At 37.9% G+C, this 22,401-nt stretch overlaps 1 protein-coding gene across 1 annotated transcript in view; it reads right to left on the reverse strand.

Moving 5' to 3' along the window:
* NEGR1 (neuronal growth regulator 1) overlaps positions 1-22,401 on the reverse strand; it is a 932,106-nt gene that overhangs the window by 299,348 nt on the left and 610,357 nt on the right. Inside the window, exon 4 of the mRNA XM_003921414.4 lies at positions 4,820-4,951. Within this exon, the coding sequence (XP_003921463.1) occupies positions 4,820-4,951 (132 nt within the window). The remainder of the gene's footprint in view (positions 1-4,819; positions 4,952-22,401) is intronic.

A 22,401-nucleotide genomic window follows, 5' to 3' on the forward strand; every position in this document is an offset into this window, starting at 1 on the left:
GATATTGAATGGGCAAAAACTGGAAGCAGTCCATTTGAAATCTGGCACTAGACAAGGATGCCGTCTGTCACCACTCCTATTCAATATAGTATTGGAAGTTCTAGCCAGAGCAATCAGGCAAGAAAAAGAAATAAAGTGTATTCAGTTAGGAAAGGAGGAAGTCAAATTGTTTCTATTTGCAGAGAACATGATTGTATATTTAGAAGACCCTATCATCTCAGCCCCAAATCTCCATAAACTGATAAGCAACTTCAGCAAAATCTCAGGATACAAAATCAATGTGCAAATGTCACAAGCATTCCTATACACTAATAACAGAATTAAAGAGAGCCAAATCAAGAATGAACTGCCATTCACAATTACTACAAAGAGGAGACAATACCTAGGAATACAACTAACAAAGGATGTAAAGGTCCTCTTCAAGGAGAACTACAGACCAATGCTCAATGAAATAAGAAAGGACACAAACAGATGGAGAAACATTCCATGCTCATGGTTATGAAGAATCAATACTTTGAAAATGGCCATACTGCCCAAAGTAATTTATAGATTCAACGCTATCCCCATCAGGCTACCAATGACCTTCTTCACAGAAATGGGGGGGGGGAACATGTTAAACTTCACATGGAACCAAAAGAGAGCCTGCATAGCCAAGTCAATTCTAAGCAAAAAGAACAAAGCTAGAGGCATCATGCTACCTGACTTCAAACTATACTACAAGGCTACAGTAATCAAAACAGCATGGTACTGGTACCAAAACAGAGATATAGACCAATGGAACAGAACAGAGGCCTCGGAGGGAATGCCACACATCTACAACTATCTGATCTTTGACAAACCTCACAAAAACAAGCAATGGGGAAAGGATTCCCTGTTCAATAAATGGTGTTGGGAAAACTGGCTATCCATGTGCAGAAAGCAGAAACTGGACCCCTTCCTGACACCTTACACTAAAATTAACTCCAGATGGATTAAAGACTTAAATAGAAGAAATAACACTATAAAAATCTTAGAAGAAAACCGAGGCAAAACCATTCAGGACATAGGCATAGGCAAGGACTTCATGGCTAAAACACCAAAAGCATTGGCAACAAAAGCCAAAATAGAGAGATGGGATCTAATTAAACTCCAGAGCTTCTGTACAGCAAAAGAAACAATCATTAGAGTGAACTGGCAACCAATAGAATGGGAAAAAAGTTTTGCAATCTACCCATCTGAAAAGGACTCATATCCAAAATCTACAAAGAACTAAAACAGATTTACGAGAAAAAAATCAAACCCATTCAAAAGTGGGCAAAGGATATGAACAGACAATTTACAAAAGAAGACAAAGAAGACATATATGAGGCCAACAAACGTATGAAAAAATGCTCATCATCACTGATCATTAGAGAAATGCAAATCAAAACTACATTGAGATACCATCTCATGCCAGCTAGAATGGCAATCATAAAAAAATCTGGAGACAACAGATGCTGGAGAGGATGTGGAGAAATAGGAACATTTTTACACTGTTGGTGGGAGTGTAAATTAGTTCAACCATTGTGGAAGACAGTGTGGCGATTTCTTAAGGACCTAGAAACAGAAATTCCATTTGACCCAGCAATCTGATTACTGGGTATGCATCCAAAGGATTCTAAATCATTCTATTATAAGGACACATGCACACGTATGCTCATTGTGGCACTGTTTACAATAGCAAAGACTTGGAACCAACCCAAATGCCCATCAATGATAGACTGGACAGGGAAAATGTGGCACATATACACCATGGAATACTATGCAGCCATAAAAAATGATGACTTTGTGTCCTTTGTAGGGACGTGGATGAATCTGGAAACCATCATTCTCAGCTAACTGACACAAGAACAGAAAATCAAACACCACATGTTCTTACTCATAGGCAGGTATTGAACACTGAGAACATATGGACACAGGGAAGGGAGAATCACACACTGAGGTCTGTGAGGGGGGACTAGGGTAGGTACAGTGGTGGGTAGGGATTTGGGGAGGGATAACATGGGGAGAAATGCCAGATATAGGTGACGGGAGGAAGGCAAGGAAGGCAGCAAACCACATTGCCATGTATGTACGTATGCATCAATTTTGCATGTTCTTTACATGTACTCCAGAACCTAAAATGCATCTCTCTCTCTCTCTCTCTCTCTCTCTCTCTCTCTCTCTCCCTCTCTCTCTCCATATATATATATATATATATATAGTTTTCTAAATATCAGGGTGCTTCAGATATGACACAAACCCATGTGTACAGGTGTCACCTAGCCCTCGTCTTATCACCTTGTAGTAACTGGGTCTTAAGGAATTCATGCAAGAAATGACAATACTCTGACTACTCTATTGCTATGAGTAATACACTGCTTTTTGTCTTTGTCCTGTTTGTCCATGAAACTGTGCAGACTCTTCAGCATTCTTGGTATCTTTTTTCCCCAGTTTCTGTCGTTTTGCTTTATGGATAGACTCTCTTCTCTTTATGTAGTTTCCTCCTCAAGTTTCTGCCTCCTTAAGTTGATTTTTTCAGTCTAAATTTCCCACTTGTCTGGGAAAAAAGAATTCAATTAAACAATAAGTGGCAACAAACTAAAGTCAGAGGGAAAAAAAAGTGTGAATTCAGACACAATTGCGGCTTGTACATAGCACACAGGGCCCATGCAAATCTGTAGGGTAGCTGGGTTTTTAATATCATCCCTATCAGAGACATCATTTTAAAGACCTATTGGGTGTTAGAGTTCAAGAGGATTGCTGGGCTGGTGCCTTGTTTATTTGGCAGTGTTTACGTTTTCATTTCTTAGTGCTCACTGCTAAAAATATTCTTTCCTTAGTAGATCTATGTCTGTTTTCCCTCCACTCCACTTCCCAAGACCTCAAACCTTCAACAATAAAATCAGCTCACACATATTTGGAAAAACATGGCTAGTAATAAATGATCAAGAATTTTTACTTGTTACCTCTTATTTCAGAGTTCTAGAGGGATGAACAGTAGCCCTCTGCAATAAGATTCCTGAGAATCAGTGGGAACCTGTTACAATTCAGTTTTCCAGACCATACACACACTCCCCACCACAAGGATTCTGAATCAGTGTGGCTGATGTGGGTTCCAGGTGTTTTCCATTTTTCATGAGTTTTTTGGGCGATTTTGCCAGTTTGTTTGCAGAACACTCCATGAGAAATTCTGCTCCAAAAACTGCCTACTGACTTGGTATCATGCACATTTGTGCAGTGTAATAAAGACAGCTCAACCCAGGGACATAGATTAGTCACTGACAAATGTTAGTTGATGACAGTGATTTGCTCTGGTGTACAGTTCAACTGTTAGGAGTGTTCTGAATGTTATTTTTTGGCCCATGAGACTGAAAGACTCATATTAATATGAAACAACTGCTGATTAGCTTTAGCAATTCTGGATATATTCGGAACAATTTCTTCTGATCTGTGGCATAATACACTGTGCACATTATTAGCAAGGACCACATATAGAAAGACAAGTAAGTAGAATTTTAAAAACGAAAACTATAGTTTATAAATACTTCTGGTAAAATACAACTATCCCAAAGGTCTCCTATTTGAAGAAGTTAAGCAGTATGAACATTTTTTATATAAAGACATAGGGGGCAGTTTTTGAAAAGTAAAAACAATTGTAATCATCGCTGTTGAGATCATAAGATATATAATAGAATTTTATTGGAAAATCATCTTATATCAGTGTGGTGGGAGCACTGAGGGAAAGTGTGCAACATACTAGCATTGATGGTTCTGCAGGAATCTAATTTATATTCTAACTTCCTAACAACAACACTTAGGGAAAAATTCTTTCTTCATTTTCTCTTATTTTTTCCCAAATGAAATCAAAGTAGGTCACCCAAGTAACAGAAGCATCACACTACAGCTCTTTTCTTTGAGTACAGACCAGCACACTTCATTTTTATCAGGTTTGATTGGGAATTACACACTTAAATTTAGTCTGAGTGCACTTCTGGTAAATCTCATGAGGAAAACACAAGCATGTGGTTACAGTGCTTTCTAGATAAGGATACCACAGGTTAGAATGCCAGGGACTAGGAGAATATTGGACACATTTCACTCTGTATATCAAACTGAATTATTGTGGGTTTACTTGGGACAATAGTTGTTACATTAAACAATTTAACCGACATTTCAACATTTTCACATCTTCAGTGTTAGTAGGTGATTTTTATTAATAAACCACCTCTTAAAAACAGCAACACACTGCAGCACTGTTTACAATAGCAAAGACCTGGAACCAACCCAAATGCCCACTGATGATAGACTGGACAAGGAAAATGTGGCACATATACACCATGGAATACTATGCAGCCATAAAAAATGATGAGGTCATGTCCTTTGCAGGGACATTGGTAAGTCTGGAAACCATCATTCTCAGTAAACTGAAACAGGAACAGAAAATCAGACACCGCATGTTCTCACTCATAGGCGGATGTTGAACAATAAGAAAACATGGACTCAGGGAGTGAAGCATCACATACTGGGGTCTGTTGCGGGGGGGGGGGCTACAGGAGAGAGAGCAGGGGGTGGGGAGGTTGGGGTGGGATAACATGGGGAGAAATGCCAGATATAGGTGATGGGGAGATGGAGGCAGCAAACCACATTGACATGTAGGTACCTATGCAACAATCCTACATGATCTGCACATGTACACCAGAACCTAAAGTACAATTAAAAAACAAAAACAAAACAGCAACACAAATTTCAGTCAGAATTTTTCATGAAAAATTGTTTTATCTTTCTCAGAACTTATCTTGAAAAAGGTGATGATACTTACAGTTGACAACAACTTTCACTTTCTTCACATCTGGGAATGACACATCATTTTCCGCACTGCATTCATATTCCCCAGCCTGGTCCCTTGTAATTCCATAAATGTCCAAATACTGACCATTTTCAAATGGTTTTGCTATAAAAAAGAATAAAGCATGTTTAATAGTAGCTGCCTGAGGCTTCCTTCAAGTAAAACAACAATTTCATGACTTCCTACAAGATATTGCTGACAAAACAGTTCCAAATGAAACTGGGGAATCATTAAACCTTTTGTTCTTCTATGTTCAGAGGAAAACTCAGAGAAAAAAGCAGAAGCAGAACAAGGTATACTATAACAACTATTTCTCCAGAACAGGATATACATGTGTTCTTTTTAATTGATTGTGGTCTCCTAACCTCTTCACACATCAAATAGACTCTGCACATTTCTGTAATTGAGTTCAACAACCTCTGAGCAGTGTAGATGAAATTCACTAATATGACTTGGTACATATTGACTTTTCTACCGTGTGAGCTAGCAACCTGACACTTAACCTAACTAAATGTTACTTTTCTTTTGGGGGAAATCTCCTACCCTTATTCAAGCATTCAAGTCAGATGCCTTGAAAAAAGTATAGACATACATTTAACCATTGCTATATTTCAGTTTCCCAAATTATTAATGCTGCCAAGAAAGGTACAGTGTACACACTATACATAATTCATCCAATAAATCTCTGAAAAAATTATTATGACCCTCAAACTAAGGGTTAAGTGTTCATAAAAGCTAACCAAATTATATTTATTTGTTAATATTTCTGGGAAAACATTTTATTTAACCAAAAATAGCAGCAGATTAGAAATATAAAGATGTGGTAACAGATGAAAGACTACCCCCAAATGAATGAGATTTGAGAAAATAAAAGTGCCTTCCTTTAATAATGGAAGTTCTGTTTATTTGAAAGTACTGAGTCATTGAGCAGGATCCCAATTGTCAGAGGCAAAGGTAGATTAAGCCTGTGTAATTTTCAAGAGAGGAGACCCTTCTACTTCCGTGCACAGGTCTTGAAAAAAATCACATTTAAGTGTATATCAAAGGGAATTTAATAGAAAAAATGCTTCTATTAGATGGATTCTTTTCAAAAGTCAGTATTATTTTTGTCTTCCCCTTTCTATCTTGCCAAAACCATTGCAATGATGTAGGAGTTGGAGAACTAGTAAGAAGATTCCATTTTAATGAATCAAACAAAATAAATTTTGGTCATTTGGCCATCCAAATCTAAAGTCCATTCCAATTATTTCCCCCTCAATGTTCCCCCATGGGCTTCTGTGTCTGGGCCTTTATTAACTGTGGCATGGTCTGCCCTCCTCTAGTCATAGATTTTACCATTCTCCACCAGTAAAGCAACAGTTCCTGTTTTGTTCATCTCTATTTCCTTAGCTCTAGTATGACGTGTAAAACATCATATACTTCATATTTATTGAACAAATAAACAAATACAATGATTAATTTGTTAATAAAGTCCTGTAAGGATTGAGCATAGGGAATCTAAACTAAACACGTGCATTTGTGGAAGGTGTCACTTGTTTTTCAAAGTCATGAAGAATGAAGAGAACTTCAAAAAGAGTTGCCATTCTTGCTGACATCTTGAATTGATAGGTGGTGGCAGGGGTTAGAACAGGCTCTGGACATCACCTTAGATCCTTTTCAATATTATAAAGCCTAACAAAAACAGCAAATATAATTTTGAAGAAGAAAGACAAGTACCACCCATAATCTGAACCATAGTTTTTCTTTGTGTATAATCTCTTCCAAGTATAGATAGAATTTTCTTACAAAATAGAGAATTGAAGAAAGTCTATAAGCGTTCAGTGATGCCACTATTATCACCATCTTCAAAGAGGAAGCTAAAAATGTAAATAGCTCTGCTTTAATATATCTTTATGATACTTATTTCTGAAAAGAACTCAGCCACAAAGAGTTCTATGTTGACCACTAAATGATAACTAGATTTGGTTTTACTGTTTGCTAAGGAATTTAACATACTTTATGTTGCATTTAAAAACGGTTTGTGAAAGCATCAGTATTTCTCTAGAGTATCTGTGAGTTTCAGAAAAAAATATTTACAAAATAAATGTCTTTCCTTAATTTCTAGGACATGATCCTTCACTAGTTTTACCCTCACATCTCTGGCAATTTCCTTTTACTTTTCCAAAACCCTTCACATTTTCACATTCCCCAAATATTGTTTCTGTTCTATGACCTCTCTTTTACTCAGTACACTCTTTCAGAGGATCTTGTTCTTGTTCATTCATTTACATTTCATTACTCTCTTAATATTGACAAGTCCCTGATTGATCCATTTAGCTCCTATCTGTATCATAAATCTTGGACACATGTATTCGACTGAGCATCCCCACTTGTGTCATCATCTCAAGTCATCATAACCAGAACCAGATTTACCTTTACTGCTGTATCTGAAGATCCTCTTATGTTTCAAGCCTCAATGATGGCTTTGATCATGATCTAATCACTCAAGCCAGAAACCTCGGCATTAACTTTGATAAAACCATTGACCTCAATCATCCATCAGCAACTGTATCCTGTCAATTTTCCTTGTAAGTAATTCTCAAACTTATTCTAGGAGCCTCTGTGTTTCAGCTCTGAATGCACATACTCATACAGTCTGCCAATAATTGCCTACTGCTTTGTAGATCCACTTCAATCATTTTCTAAGAACTTGCTCAGAAAGAGTCACTACAAGGTTGCCCTGCAAGAAGACATATTGTTAGGATCTCATTGCCATGTTTTACTAGATGATACCCTATAACTGAAGATATAAAATATATTCAGGATGGTTCATTTACATTTAAAATTATAATTATTTTCCATCAACTTGTTAACTTGTGGTACATCAGCATATTTGGTATTATATAAGCATCTCTTTTATGCATTGTACCATATTTATCATACTGTGTGATTAGGGATGTGGATTTTAGAACTGGATTACATGAGCTCAAATCTCAACTCTGCCATTTATTAGCTACGTGACCTTATACCAGGTATTTAACCTTTAGTGTACTCATCTGTAATGTGTAAGTGTAATAACAGAACATGCCTCATATGGTTGTTGTGAAGAGTGAGTTAATACAGGTAAAAATATTAGAACACCGTATCACACATCATAGGAATATTAAAAAATATATTAACTATTATCACAATATACAGGTTTAGCCATGCCAGAGTCTGATTTAGATAAATATTGTTTCCATGCTGACAGGCTACTATATTCAAGTATTGATGCTCTGTACTAACATGATATTTAATAGAAAGCAGAAATGAGGATAAGGAAGTCACTCAAGGATTAATAGCAATGATTGATCAGTTCAGTTCTCATATCACTGTAGGAGCTCAGAAAACACATCTGTCTTACACATCTGTAGTTATACATGATTGCTCTTACTTTGGAATCACTTTCTTTATGCCTGAATTACTAAAGACAAATTAACTTCCCTGATTCACTTTTCTCCTTTCCTAAACTATGCACACATAATCCCTAAAGAGTCACTGGTTCAGAAACAGCATTAAAAAATGGCTTTCAGCTTTGGGTTTCTGATGAGAACTATAGCCTGAGATAAAAGTTATTATGGCCTTCTTAGACAGTTGATCTTGCCTTCCAGTTGCTGCCTTGAACACTCTACTCTTCAGTTCATTCACCTTACTTCTTCTCATCCGTTAGGTCTCTGCTTCAACATTATCTCCCAAGAGAAACATGTTCTTATTTACTAACTACCCAGTCGAGTAGCTCCATATTACGTACACTTCCAATAAATTTAGAAAAGCGAAACACAAAAGCCTGCACTAATTTTGCCTGGTATGTACATGCTTGCTGTTACTTATTTAATTATTAGCAACTTTTAAAACATTTATCTTTCTTGTTATAAGTTCTGTGACATAAAAGGCTGTATCTTATTCCATGTATAGTATGGGCTCTACATTTGCTGACACTATGATTAAAGAGAATTGATATGGTTTGGCTGTGTCCCTACCCAAATCTCAACTTGAATTGTATCTCCCAGAATTCCCACATGTTGTGGGAGGGACCCGGGTGGGGGAGGGGTGGTAATTAAATCATGGGGGCTGATTGTTCCTGTGCTACTGTCCTAATAGGAAATAAGTCTCCCAAGATCTGATGACTTTATCTGAGGTTTCCACTTTTGCTTTCTCTTCATTTTTCTCTTCCCATCACCATGTAAGAAGTACCTTTCACCTCCTGCCATGATTTTAAGGCCTCCCCAACCGTGTGGAACTGTAAGTCCAATTAAACCTCTTTTTCTTCCCAGTCTCAGGTATGTCTTTATCAGCAGTGTGAAAATGAACTAATACAGCAAATTGGTACCAGTAGAGTGAGGCATTGCAGAAAAGATACCCAAAAATGCGGAAGCAACTTTGGAACTGGGTAAAAGACAGATCTTGGAACATTTGGAAGGCTTAGAAGAAGACAGGAAAATGTGGGAAAGTTTGGATCATCCTAGAGACTTGTTGAATGGCTTTTATAAAAATGCTGAAAGTGATATGAATGAGGTCCAGGCTGAGGTGGTCTCAAATGAGATGAGGAACTTTTTGGGAACTGAAGCAAAGGTGACTCTTGTTATGTTTTAGCAAAGAGACTGGCAGCATTTTGCCCCTGCCCTAGAGATTTGTGGAACATTGAACTTGAGAGAGATGATTTAGGGTGTCTGACAGAAGAAATTTCTAAGCAACAAAGCATTCAAAAAGTGACTTGGGTGCTCTTAAAATCATTCCTTTTCAAAGGGAAACATAGCATAAACGTTGAGAAAATTTGCAGCCTGACAATGCAGTGGAAAAGAAAAAAACATTTTTTTAAGAGAAATTCAAGCCAGCTACAGAAATTTGCATAAATAGCAAGGAGTCTAATGTTAATCCCCAAGACCATAGAGTAAATGTCTCTAGGCCATGTCAGAGACCTTCACTCCAGTCCTTCCCATCACAGGCCTAGAAGCCCAGGAGGAACAAGTGGCTTTGTGGGCTGGGCCCAAGGTCCCAGTGCTATGTGTAGCCCAGGCACTTGGTGTCCCATGTCCCAGCCTCTCCAGCTGTGGCTGAAAGGGGCCAATATAGAGCTCAGTCTGTGGTTTCAGAGGGTGGAAACCCAAAGCCTTGGCAGCTTCCACATGATATTAAGCCTGCAGGTCCATAGATGTCAAGAATTCAGGTTTGGGAACCTCAACCTAGATTTCAGAAGATGTATGGAAATACCTGGATGCTCAGGCAAAAGTTTGCTGCAGGGGCGAGGCCTCTGCTAGGGCAGTGTAGAAGAGAAATGTAGGGCCAGAGCCCCCATATGAAGTCCCTCGTGGGGCACTGACTAGTAGATCTGTAAGAAGAGGGTCACTGTCCTTCAGACCCAGAATGGTAGATCCACTGATAGCTTGCACCATGTACCTAGAAAAGCTGCAGACACTCAATGCTATCCAGTGAAAGCAGCCAGGAGGGAGGCTGTTCCCTGCAAAGCCACAGGGGCAGAGCTACCCAAGACCATAAGATCCCACATTTTGTATTAGCGTAACCTGGAAGTGAGACCTAGAGTCGAAAAAAAATCATTTTGAAGCTTTAAAATTTGACTGTCCCACTGGATTTCAGACTTGCATGGGCCCTGTAACCCCGTTGTTTTGGCCTTTGTCTCCTATTTGGGATGGCTGTTTTTATCCAATACCTGTGCCCCCATTGTTTACAGGAAGTAATTAGCTTGTTTTTGATTGTACAGGCTCATAGGTAGAAGGGACTTGCCTTGTCTCAGATGAGACTTTGGATTGTGGATCTTTGTGTTAATTCTGAAATGTGAAGGTATGATTGATTTTAAAATGTGAAGACAGGAGATTTGGAGGGGCCAGCAGGTGGAATGATATAGCTTCGCTATTCCCCCTGTTGTGACTAAGCGATTTAGAAGGAATAGTGCCATGCTCTGAGTTTCAAATTAAGAGTCCTTTATTATTTAGCTGGTGACTGAGAGACGGCTAATGCTCAAAATTCTCTCCACCTCGAAGAAGAGGCCTAATTATCTTTTATACTTTGATTTAGGTAGGGGAGGGGAGTACCTAGCTGAAGCAGAATTTTACAGAAGCAGAAAAGTGAGTTAGAGGAAGGTGCTGTGGGCACAGGTGGTTTCCATACAATTACCAAGAAGGGGGCAATCAGGTTCCTTCTACACAATGAACAAAGGGAAACTTTTTTTCTTACAATAGCAGCAGGGAGGTATGCCAAGCAGGATGTGGTACAATGGTTACAAGTGTTAAGAACAGTACACTTCAGTGCTTCTAAGGGCAGCACGACCCAGTTATGCACCCAAAGGTGCTGTGGTAGGAAGGGGGAAGCCAGGTTGGAGTTTACAACTAAGATGGAGTCAGTTATGCTAGCCCAGGGTAGGTTATTACACTCCATCCAAATCTCAACTTCAGTTGAATCTCCCAGAATTCCCACTTGCTGTGGGAGGGACTTAGGGAGAGGTAATTAAATCATGGGGGCCAGTCTTTCCCATGCTATTCTCATAATAGTGAATAAATCTCATGAGATCTGATGGTTTTATTAGGGTTTCTGCTTTTGCTTCCTCCTCTTTTTTCTCTTCCTGCCACCATGTACAAATTGCCTTTCACCTTCCACCATGATTCTGAGACATCCTAGTCATGTGGAACTCTAAGTCTGATTAAACCTCTTTTTCTTCTTAGTCTCAGGTATGTCTTGATCAGCATGGTAAACAAACTAATACAATAACATAATAGAAAATTCAGAAAATGTGTCATTTTATTAGAGAAAGTAGATTAATCTTTTTTTTGGCCAATGATTGATCATGTCTTAAATAAAAATGATAATATTTACCTTTTATTTGATATTTATTACTATGTATAAGGAACCATACCAAATGCTCTCTTAAAATAAATTCTACAGTTAACTTTAAACTTACGAGATAAATTCCATTACATAGAATAAGATTATAATAGTTAAAGAGATTAAATATCTTGCTAATGAGCTCAGTGACATATATGAAACCCAGAAGTAACTCCAAAAACTGCATGCTTGATTTGTACATAAATGAAAGGCTACATTAATTCTCTCATTTTGGTAAATGGTAGTAATATAAATGCTTAGCTCACTAAACTAAATTAGGACATTTATGTGTCATTCTTACAGTACTATATAAATGTTAATTTAATCTGTGAAAGATGCTATTCATTCTTATATCAGTTTTCTATGGCTGCCATAATAAATTACCACAAATTTACTGGCTTAAAACCAGTAAATTAGCCACATGTCAGCTTAATCTTTGAATAATTCTATTGGTACCTGTATTAGTATTTTATGGCTGCCATAAAAAATTACCACAACTTTACTGACTTAAAACCATGCAAATTTATTTCCTTACAGTTATTTAGGTCAGAAATCCAGCAAAGTCTATGGTAAACAGAACAATGGGACCTCCAAAGTTATTCACATCCTATTCACTGAAGTGATTAGTTTATATGGCAATATAATATGAATAATGTTAAGGACCTTGAGATAAGGAGAGTTTGGGGAAGGCCATTACTAATTCCACAAATTCTTAAAAGTAGAAGAGGAAGATAGAAGAGTGAGTCAAAGAGATAAAACAATGATAAAGGCTCTACCAATCATTGTTGATTTTGAATATGGAGGAAGTGGTGCATAAGTCAAGAAAAGCTATGGCCTCTGGAACTAAAATGTCCCTCAGCTGACAACAAGAAATTAATTCTCCTTTATAGCCTCCAAAAAGGGACACAGCCTATCAAACACCTTGCTTTAAGTCTGATGAGACCAGGGCTAAACTTCTAACCTATAGAATTGAAAGATAATATGTTTGTGCTCTTTTTAGTCACTAAATTTGTGGTAATCGGTTATAGCAACAATGCAAAACTAATATAGGGCCTCAGTGGACTAAAATCTGTGTCAGAGGTACAGGATTCTTTTCTGGAGGTCTTTTTCTAAGCTTTTTTCAGGTTGTGGAGAGAATTAAGTTTCTTGCCCTTGCAGTAGTGAAGTCTTCATTTTCTTGGTAGATGTTAGCTGATGGCCATTTCCAGCTTTTACAGGCTAAAAACATTCCTTGGCTCATCTTCCCCATCCATCTATCTTCCAAACCAGAAAATGTTGGGTCAAGTCTTTCTCCCACTTTGAATCTCTACTGCCTGTACTCTAGTCTCAATTCTCTAGCCACTCTACTGTTTTCATCTTTCACTTTTAAGGATTCATGTAACTGAATTGAGCCCACCTGCCTAATCTAAAATAATTTCCTCATCTCTAGTTCCTAACTGTAATCACATCTGCAAAGTCTCTTTTACCATGTAAGGTTACATGGTCATATATTCCAAAAACTAGGGCATGGACATCTTTAGAAGCCATTATTCTGTACAGTTTTCTATCAGTTTTCATCAGACTTTGGAGTTTTACTTGTATATACAAATTTTAATTTAATTATAACATTTTTTCAAAGGCAATAGGAAAAGAAAAACATGAGGTCTAATTTATAAATTGTTGTCATTAATCCCTCTGAATAATACAAATGAAGTTCAGAAAAATGAATTTAATGAAGACATTCATTTTGAAGCAAAAATAATTTCATGACACTATACCACCTATCTATCGAGTAATGTAAGTCTGGGAAGTGCTGTTAGAGTACAGAAATAATGGAGTTTATGCATCAGTAAGAGTGGGTATATCAGTAGATAAAATTATGGAAGTCATCTACTGAAATTATTCTAATGGGTTTCAAAAGCAAATAAAAGTAACTAGTAAGAAAAATCTCCAGCTTTGAATTTTTATTTTTGGTTACATATTTGTTACAGTACAGCAGAGAGCACTGAAGGAAAATTTTTAAATCAGTGCAAAATCAATTGTTTCTTTTCTTCCTGCTTTCCTACCTGCCTTCTTTTCTTCTGCTTATACATTCATTCAATGTATATTAATTTTGACACAATCTCTCATCAGTGAATCAGATTGTTTCCTTTTCAAAGTTTATTAGGAAACAAAAGTATAAGTGGACAATTTCAACAATATGGTAACTACTACATTTGGGGTAAATATAGGGTATTATACTGTCATAATTGCACTGTCACAACTTAAAGGAAGAATTCTGAAGATTTAGTGATGCCAGAACATTAATTTCATAGGAGTAGGCAGAAGTGATTCTGGAGCTATAAAAAGAAGTTATAGCCTAGAAGGACTTGTATTCCATGTAAAGAATTTGGATTATAACTTGAGGAATTATTAGAATAATGTAAGTTAGGGAGGATCCCAAGATGGCAGAATAAGAGGCCGCTCCAGAAAGCAGCTCCCAGCGAGAGAGACACAGAAGCTGAGTCATCTCCACAATTCCAAGTCAGGTACCAGGTTCATTTTGTGGGTCTGGCTGGACAGTGGGTATAAACCAAATAGGTCAAGTTGTGACAAGGTTTGGCACTGCCCACCGAGGAGGATTGTGCAACTGACGGGAGGGCCAGGGGTTCTCCCTCTCTGGAACTTCGGTTCGGACACAGCACTCTACCCAAGCCCTCTACAACCCACAGAACAGGAGATCTTCACCGGGCTGAAAAGCCTTAGTGAGCTGCCTGAACAGGGCAAAACAGCAACTTTGGCTCTGGGGCTGTCAGCATAGATCTAGGTGGAAGCACTGGCTGACGCTGAGAAAGCCAAAAAGCCAGTGGGACAGAGCTACCTGCCCCCAGTAAGATAGGCAACAGAACACAGAGAAACAGCCTAAACGCAGACAGGACGGGTTCCCTGCTATCACACAAAGCCCAGCAGGCCAAAAAACTCTCACTCCAGAGTTAGACACCCAGAACATCAGTTAGAGAGCAACCAGGAATGCTCCAGCTCAGCGGGCAGAAGAGAAGCAGCAATTACTGAAACTAGCCTAATTTTCCTGAGTAAATAAGACACAACAGCTCTACTGAATCTGTGGCAGCCCAGCAGTGCCTCCGCAGGCAGACAAAGGAAAGGCAGCCTCCCTAAGCAGCTACCTGAGATCAAAATTACACAAATCCAAGAGATGGGGAGAAACCAGCCCAAGAAGAATGAAATCATCAAGAACTGGAAATGTCTCTCCCCCATGATGTGTTCACGGCTCCTCACCAGCAAGGGAACAAAGCGGGAAGGAGAATAAATTTGATGTATTGACAGAAGCAGGCTTCAGAAGATGGGTAATAACAAACCTCTCTGAGTTAAAGGAACACGTTCTATCCCAAAGCAAAGAAATTAAAAACGTTGAAAAAAGGTTAGATGAAATGCTAACTAGAATAACTAGCTTAGAGAAGAACAAAAACGACTTGATGGAGCTGAAACACACAGCATAAGAACTTCATGAAGCATACACAAGTTTCAATAGCCAAATAGATGAAGCAGAAGAAAGAATATCAGAGATTGAAGATCAAATCAAAGAAATAAAATGAGAAGGCAAGAAAAGAGAACAAAGAGTGAAAAGAAAAGAACAAAGCCTTCAAGAAATATGGGACTATGTGAAAAGACATAATGAACATCTGATCGGTATACCAGAAGATGATGGGGAGAATGAATCCAAGCTGGAAAACACTCTTCAGGATATTATCCAGGAGAACTTCCCTAACCTAGCAATGCAGGCCAACATTCAAATACAGGAAATACAGAGAACACCCCAATGATACTCCTCGAGAAAAGCAACTCAAAGGCACATAATCGTCAGGTTCACCAGGGTTGAAACAAAGGAAAAAATACTAAGGACAGCCAGAAAGAAAGGTCGGGTCACCCACAAAGCGAAGCACATCAGACTCACAGTGGATCTCTTGGCAGAGGCCCTTCAAGCCAGAAGAGAGTGGGGGCCAATATTCAACATTCTTAAAGAAAAGAATTTTCAACCTAGAATTTCATATCCAGCCAAACTAAGCTTCATAAATGAAGGAGAAACGAAATCCTTTATGGGCAAGCAATTGCTGAGGGATTTTGTCACTACCAGATCTGCCCTGCAAGAGCTCCAGAAGGAAGCACTAAACACAGAAAGAAAAAATCAGTAACAGCCACTGCAATAAAGAACCAAATGGTAAAGACCAATGATGCAATGAAGAAATTACCCAACCAAAGGGCAAAACAACCAACCAGTAATAAAATGGCAGGATCAAATTCACACATAACAATATTAACATTAAATGTAAATGGACTAAATGCTCCAATCAAAAGACACAGACTGGCAAATTGGATAAAAAGCCAAGAACCATCAGTGTGCTGTATTCAGTAAACCCATCTCATGTGCAAAGACACACATAGACTCAAAATAAAGGGACAGAAGACTTACCAAGCAAATGGAGAGCAAGAAAAAAAAGCAGGGGTGGCAATCATAGCTTCTGATAAAGCACACTTTAAACCAACAAAAATCAAAAGAGACAGAGAAGGGAATTACATAATGGTAAAAGAATCAATACAACAAGAAGAGCTAATGATCCTAAATATACATGCACTCAATAAAGGAGAACCCACATACATAATGCATGTCCTTAATGACCTACAAAGAGACTTAGACTCCTGTACAATAATAGTGGGAGACTTTAACACTCCACTGTCAATATTAGACAGATCAACAAGACAAAAAAATTAACAAGGACGTCAATGAATTGAATGCAGAGCTGGACCAAGCAAATTTAATAGACATCTACAGAACTCTCCACCCCATATCCACAGAATATACATTCATCTCAGCACCACATCACAACGACTCTAAAATTGCCCACATAATTGGAAGTAAATCACTCCTCAGCAAATGCAAAAAAAAAAAAATAATAATAATAATAACGAATAGTCTTTCAGACCACAGTGCAATCAAATTAGAACTCAGGATTAAGAAACGAACTCAGAACGGCACAAAATTCATGGAAATTGAACAACTGGCTCTTGGATGTAGACTGGATAAATAATGAAATGAAGGCAGAAATAAAGATGTTCTTCGAAACCAATGAGGATGAAGACACAGCATATCAGAATCTCTGGGACACATTCAAAGCAGTGTCTAGAAGGAAATTCATAGCAATAAATGCCCACATGAGGATCAAGGAAAGGTATAAAATTGACACCTAACATCAAAATTGAAAGAGTTAGAGGAGCAAGAAAAAAAAATCCTGAAAACTAGCAGAAGACAAGAAATAACTAAGATCAGAGCAGAAATGAAGGAGACAGAGACACAAAAACCCTTCAAAAAATCAACAAATCTAGGAGCTGGTTTTTTGAGAAGATGAACAAAAAAGATAGACCACTAGCCAAACTAATTAAAAAGAAAAGAGAGAAGAATCAAATAGATGCAATAAAAAACTATAAAGGTGACTTCACCACCAATTCCACAGAAATACAAACTATCATCAGAGATTACTACAAACTACTCTATGCACACAAACCAGTAAATCTGGAAGAAATGGATAAATTCCTGGATACCTGCACTCTCCCAAGACCAAATCAGGAAGAAGTTGAATCCCTGAATAGATAAATAACAAGGGCAGAAGTTGAGGCAGCAAGTAATAGCCTACCAATTTAAAAAAGCCCAGGTCCAGATGGGTTTACAGCTGAATTCTACCTGACTTACAAAGAGGAGCTGGTACCATTCCTTCTGAAACTATTCCAAACAATACAAAAAGAGGTAATCCTCCACAACTCATTTTATGAGACTAATATCATCCTAATACCAAAACCGGGCAGAGACGCAACCTAAAAAGAAATCTTCAGGCCAATATCCATGAGGAATATCGAAGCAAAAATCTTCAATAAACTACTGGAAAACAGAATGCAACAGCAAATCAAAAAGCTTATTCATCATGATCAAGTAGGCTTCATCCCTGGGATGTAAGGCTGGTTCAACATCCATCACATAAACAGAACCAAAGACAAAAACCACATGATTACCTCAACAGATGCAGAAAAGGTCTTTGACAAAATTCAACATCGTTTTATGCTAAAAATATTCAATAAACTAGCCATCAATGGTATGTATCACAAAATAATAAAAGCTATTTATGACAAACCCACAGGAAATATCATACTGAATGGGTAAAAACTGGAAGCATTCCCTTTGAAATCTGGCACTGGACAAGGACGCCCTCTCTCACCGCTCCTATTTAATATAGCATTGGAAGTTCTAGCCTGGGCAATCAGGCAAGAAAAAGAAATAAAGGGTATTCAAATAGGAAGAGAGGAAGTCAAATTGTCTCTATTTGTGGATGACATGATTGTATATGCAGAAGACCCCATTGTCTCTGCCCAAAATCTCCTGAAACTGATAAGCAACTTCAGCAAAGTCTCAGTATACAAAATCAATGTGCAGAAATCACAAGCATTTCTATACACCAATAACAAACAGAGAGCCAAATCAAAAGTGAACTCCCATTCAGAATTGCCACAAAAAGAATAAAAGACCTGGGAATACAACTAACAAAGGATGTAAAGGACCTCTTCAAGGAGAACTACAAACCAATGCTCAATGAAATGAGAGAGGACACAAACAGATGGAAAAACAACCTGTGCTCATGGTTGGGAAGAATCAATATTGTGAAAATGGCCATACTGCCCAAAGTAATTTATAGATTCAACACTATCCCCATCAAGCTACCAATAACCTTCTCCATAGAACTGGAACAAACCACTGCAAACTTCATATGGAACCAAAAGAAAGCTTGCATAGCCAATACAATCCTAAGTAAAACGAACAAAGCTGGAGGCATCATGCTACCTGACTTCAAACTATACTACAAGGCCACAGTAATCAAAACAGCATGGTACTGGTACCAAAACAGAGACATAGACCAATGAAACCGAGGCCTCGGAAGCAAAACCACACATCTACAATCATCTGATCTTTGACAAACCTGAGAAAAACAAGCAATGGGGAAAGGATTCCCTGTTTAATAAATGGTGTTGGGAAAACTGGCTAGCCATGTGCAGAAAGCAGAAACTGGACCCGATCCTGACACTTTACACTAAAATTAACTCCAGGTGGATTAAAGACTTAAATAGAAGAACTAACACTATAAAAACCTTAGAAGAAAACCTAGGCAAAACCATTCAGGACACAGGCATAGGCAAGGACTTCATGGCTAAAACACGAAAGGCAATGGCAACAAAATTCAAAATAGACAAATGAGTTCAAATTAAACTCCAGAGCTTCTGTACAGCAAAAGAAACAATCATTAGAGTGAACCGGCAACCAACAGAATAGGAAAACATTTTTGCAATCTACCCATCTGACAAAGGGCTAATATCCAGAATCTACAAAGAACTAAAACAGATTTACAAGAAAAAAAACAAACCCATTCAAAAGTGGGCAAAGGATAGGAACAGACAGACACTTTACAAAAGAAGACGTTGATGAGGCGAACAAACTTATGAAAAAATGCTCATCATCACTGGTCATTAGAGAAATGCAAATCAAAACCACATTGAGATACCATCTCACACCAGTTAGAATGGAGATCATTAAAAAATCTGGAGACAACAGATGCTGGAGAGGATGTGGAGAAATAGGAACACTTTTACACTGTTGGTGCAAGTGTAAATTAGTTCAACCATTGTGGAAGACAGTGTGGCGATTCCTCAAGGACCTAGAAATAGAAATACCATTGATCCAGCAATTCCATTACTGGGTACATACACAAAGAATGATAAATTTTTCTACTATAAAGACACGTGGACATGTATGGTCATTGCAGCACTGTTTACAATAGCAAAGACCTGGAAACAACCCAAATGCCCATCAATGATAGACTGGACAGGGAAAATGTGGCACATATACACCATGGAATACTACACAGCCATAAAAAAAAGACGAGTTTGTGTCCTTCATAGGGACATGGATGAATCTGGAAACTATCATTCTCAGCAAACTGTCATAAGAACAGAAAATCAATCACCGTATGTTCTCACTCATAGGTGGGTGTCGAACAACTAGAACACATGGACACAGGGAGGGGAGTATCACACACTGCGGTCAGTGGGGGCGGCCAGGAGAGGGACGGCTGGGTGGGGAGGGATAATGAGGGGAGAAATATTAGATATAGATGATGGGGGGATGAAGGCAGCAAACCACCTTGCCATGTATGTACCTATGCAACAATCCTGCATGATCTGCACATGTACCCCAGAACCTAAATTACTCCCCCCCAAAAAAATTGCTGGAATACCTACTGTGTTATAGACTAGAAGCTAGATATATAAGAATAATAAAGACAAACAAGTGATTCCAGTACTCAACATTTTGTATGCTACTGGTGGAGATGGGCAAAAAGCAAGTAAACAAAACATATAATAAAAGATTGTGCTATGAGAATCACTTGAACCTGTGAAGCAGAGGTTGCAGTGACCCAAGACTGCACCACTGCACTCCACACTGGGTGACAGAGCAAGACTCTGTCTCAAACCAAATAAATAAATAAATAAAGATTATGCTAAATGATAGAAAATAATAAATAGTATATTCTGATAGTGAGTAACAGGGGCTTCTTCTTTAGACGATGTGGTCAGCGAAGTCCTCTTAGTACATTTAAGCAGAGACAGGGGGAGAAGCAGCAGACATAGAAAGAGAATAGAGAAGGGAATTTTAGAGAACACAGTTCTGGGACAGAAAAAATGTTGGCTGGTTTGGCATAAATGGCAAGCTAGTAGAAACCAACATATTTATTTGCAGGACAGTTTGGGAAAGTCTCGTAGCTTAGAACTATCTATTACTTATGCCTCCTCATGTTCACTGTACCTTCTATTTTAAAACACTTGTTAAGTAAAAAAAGTACAAAGCAAAAAAAAAAAAAAAAAAAAAAAAAGAAGAATGTAAGTTAAAAAGCCTTAGAATATTTTAAAGTATTACATTTCTAAATATTACATATTTTTAAATATTGCATTTTAAAAGATAACTCTGGCATTCAGATCCCTGATATATTTAGGAACAATGACCAGACTTACCTTCTTGCCATAAACCACTAAAGAATAAGCAAAACTTACATGTATTAAAAAAAAAAAACCCTTTCAGACATTGGATGGTAAGAAGTACAGGACTTTGGTCTCTAATGAAAGAGAAGTAAACAAAGTGGCTCCACAATTAATATTCACGAATTTCTATCTCATGCAATTTTCAGACTCCAAGCTCTCAGAGGTGGAAACTAGAGCCCAGTGGTCTTGCATTGTTGAGGAGAGAGAGACTGAATTCAGGCAGACCAAGGGGATGGAAGCAGTGGTGCAGGGTTTAAAGAGAAGGAACTCACACAGACAAAAAGCTAAAGAAATCTACATGTGTGTGTTTGCTTATCTTTGCTGAGTACTAGCCTGTACTTACAAAGGGAAAAATTTCATAAATCTGGAGAAAGAACAACTGGGCATCTGTAAGATAAAGGATTTCTAGAGCTCAAACAAGGTGAAAAGACAATGATCTTTGATCAATAATAATATGATCATCAGAGACTGATGGAGATTCCAAAGGGCTTATGCCCTAGTTGTATGGCTGAATAAAATCCAGAATAAAGCATCTTTTTGGACTGTCCTTTAAAGCTTAAGAAAAGGTTTAATGGGCCAAAATATTTACAGGTGATACAGGAGCTTCTTCAAAAAATCCAACACTTGAGCCGGGCGCGGTGGCTCACAGCTGTAATTCCAGCACTTTGGGAGGCCGAGGCGGGTGGATCACGAGGTCAAGAGATCGAGACTATCCTGGTCAACATGGTGAAACCTCTTCTCTACTAAAAATACAAAAAATTAGCTGGGCATGGTGGCGCGTGCCTGTAATCCCAGGTACTCAGGAGGCTGAGGCAGGAGAATTGCCTGAACCCAGGAGGCGGAGGTTGCGGTGAGCCGAGATCACACCATTGCACTCCAGCCTGGGCAACAAGAGTGAAATTCTGTCTCAGGAAAAAAAAAAAAAAAAAAAAAAAAAAATCCAACACTTTTTAAAGGAACAGAAGAAAATCTAGACACGTAACAACCTAACATCCAATATCCAATTTTAAAAATTACTAAACAGTTAAATAAACAGAAATCTTTGAACCATAACCAGTCAATAGAAAGAGACATAGAAATGAAAGAAATAATGGAAATAACAAAAAAATTAAATACAGCTGGCTATTATAATTATGTTCAAGTATTTATAAAAAATGAGCAGAATGAAGAGAGAAATTGAAGATAGAAAAAATGACAACATAAACATTATTTACATAACAACATAAAAATATATGAAATTAAGTATTAATTGGAAGAAATTAACACTATGTTAAACACCAAAGGAAAAAAATACTGTTAACTCGAAGGCATAGCAAGAATGTATAACATTTCCAAATTGAAGCAGAGAGAGAAAAACTTGAAAGCAGAGAGAGAAAAAATTAAAGCAGAGGGAGAAAAAAATATTAAAAACCAACCAAACAAAAATACGGACACTAGATGATATATGGAATGATAAAAAATTGTCATATGTAAATATTGGGGTCCCATAAAGGGGACAGAAAAAAATATATTAAGAAATAAAGGTTTCTGAATTTGATGCATACAATAAAATGGCAAATATAAGAGGTTAAGGGCAAAGAAGGGCAAAG

Source organism: Saimiri boliviensis, chromosome 11, assembly GCF_048565385.1.
Source record: "Saimiri boliviensis isolate mSaiBol1 chromosome 11, mSaiBol1.pri, whole genome shotgun sequence".
Lineage (NCBI taxonomy): Eukaryota > Metazoa > Chordata > Mammalia > Primates > Cebidae > Saimiri > Saimiri boliviensis.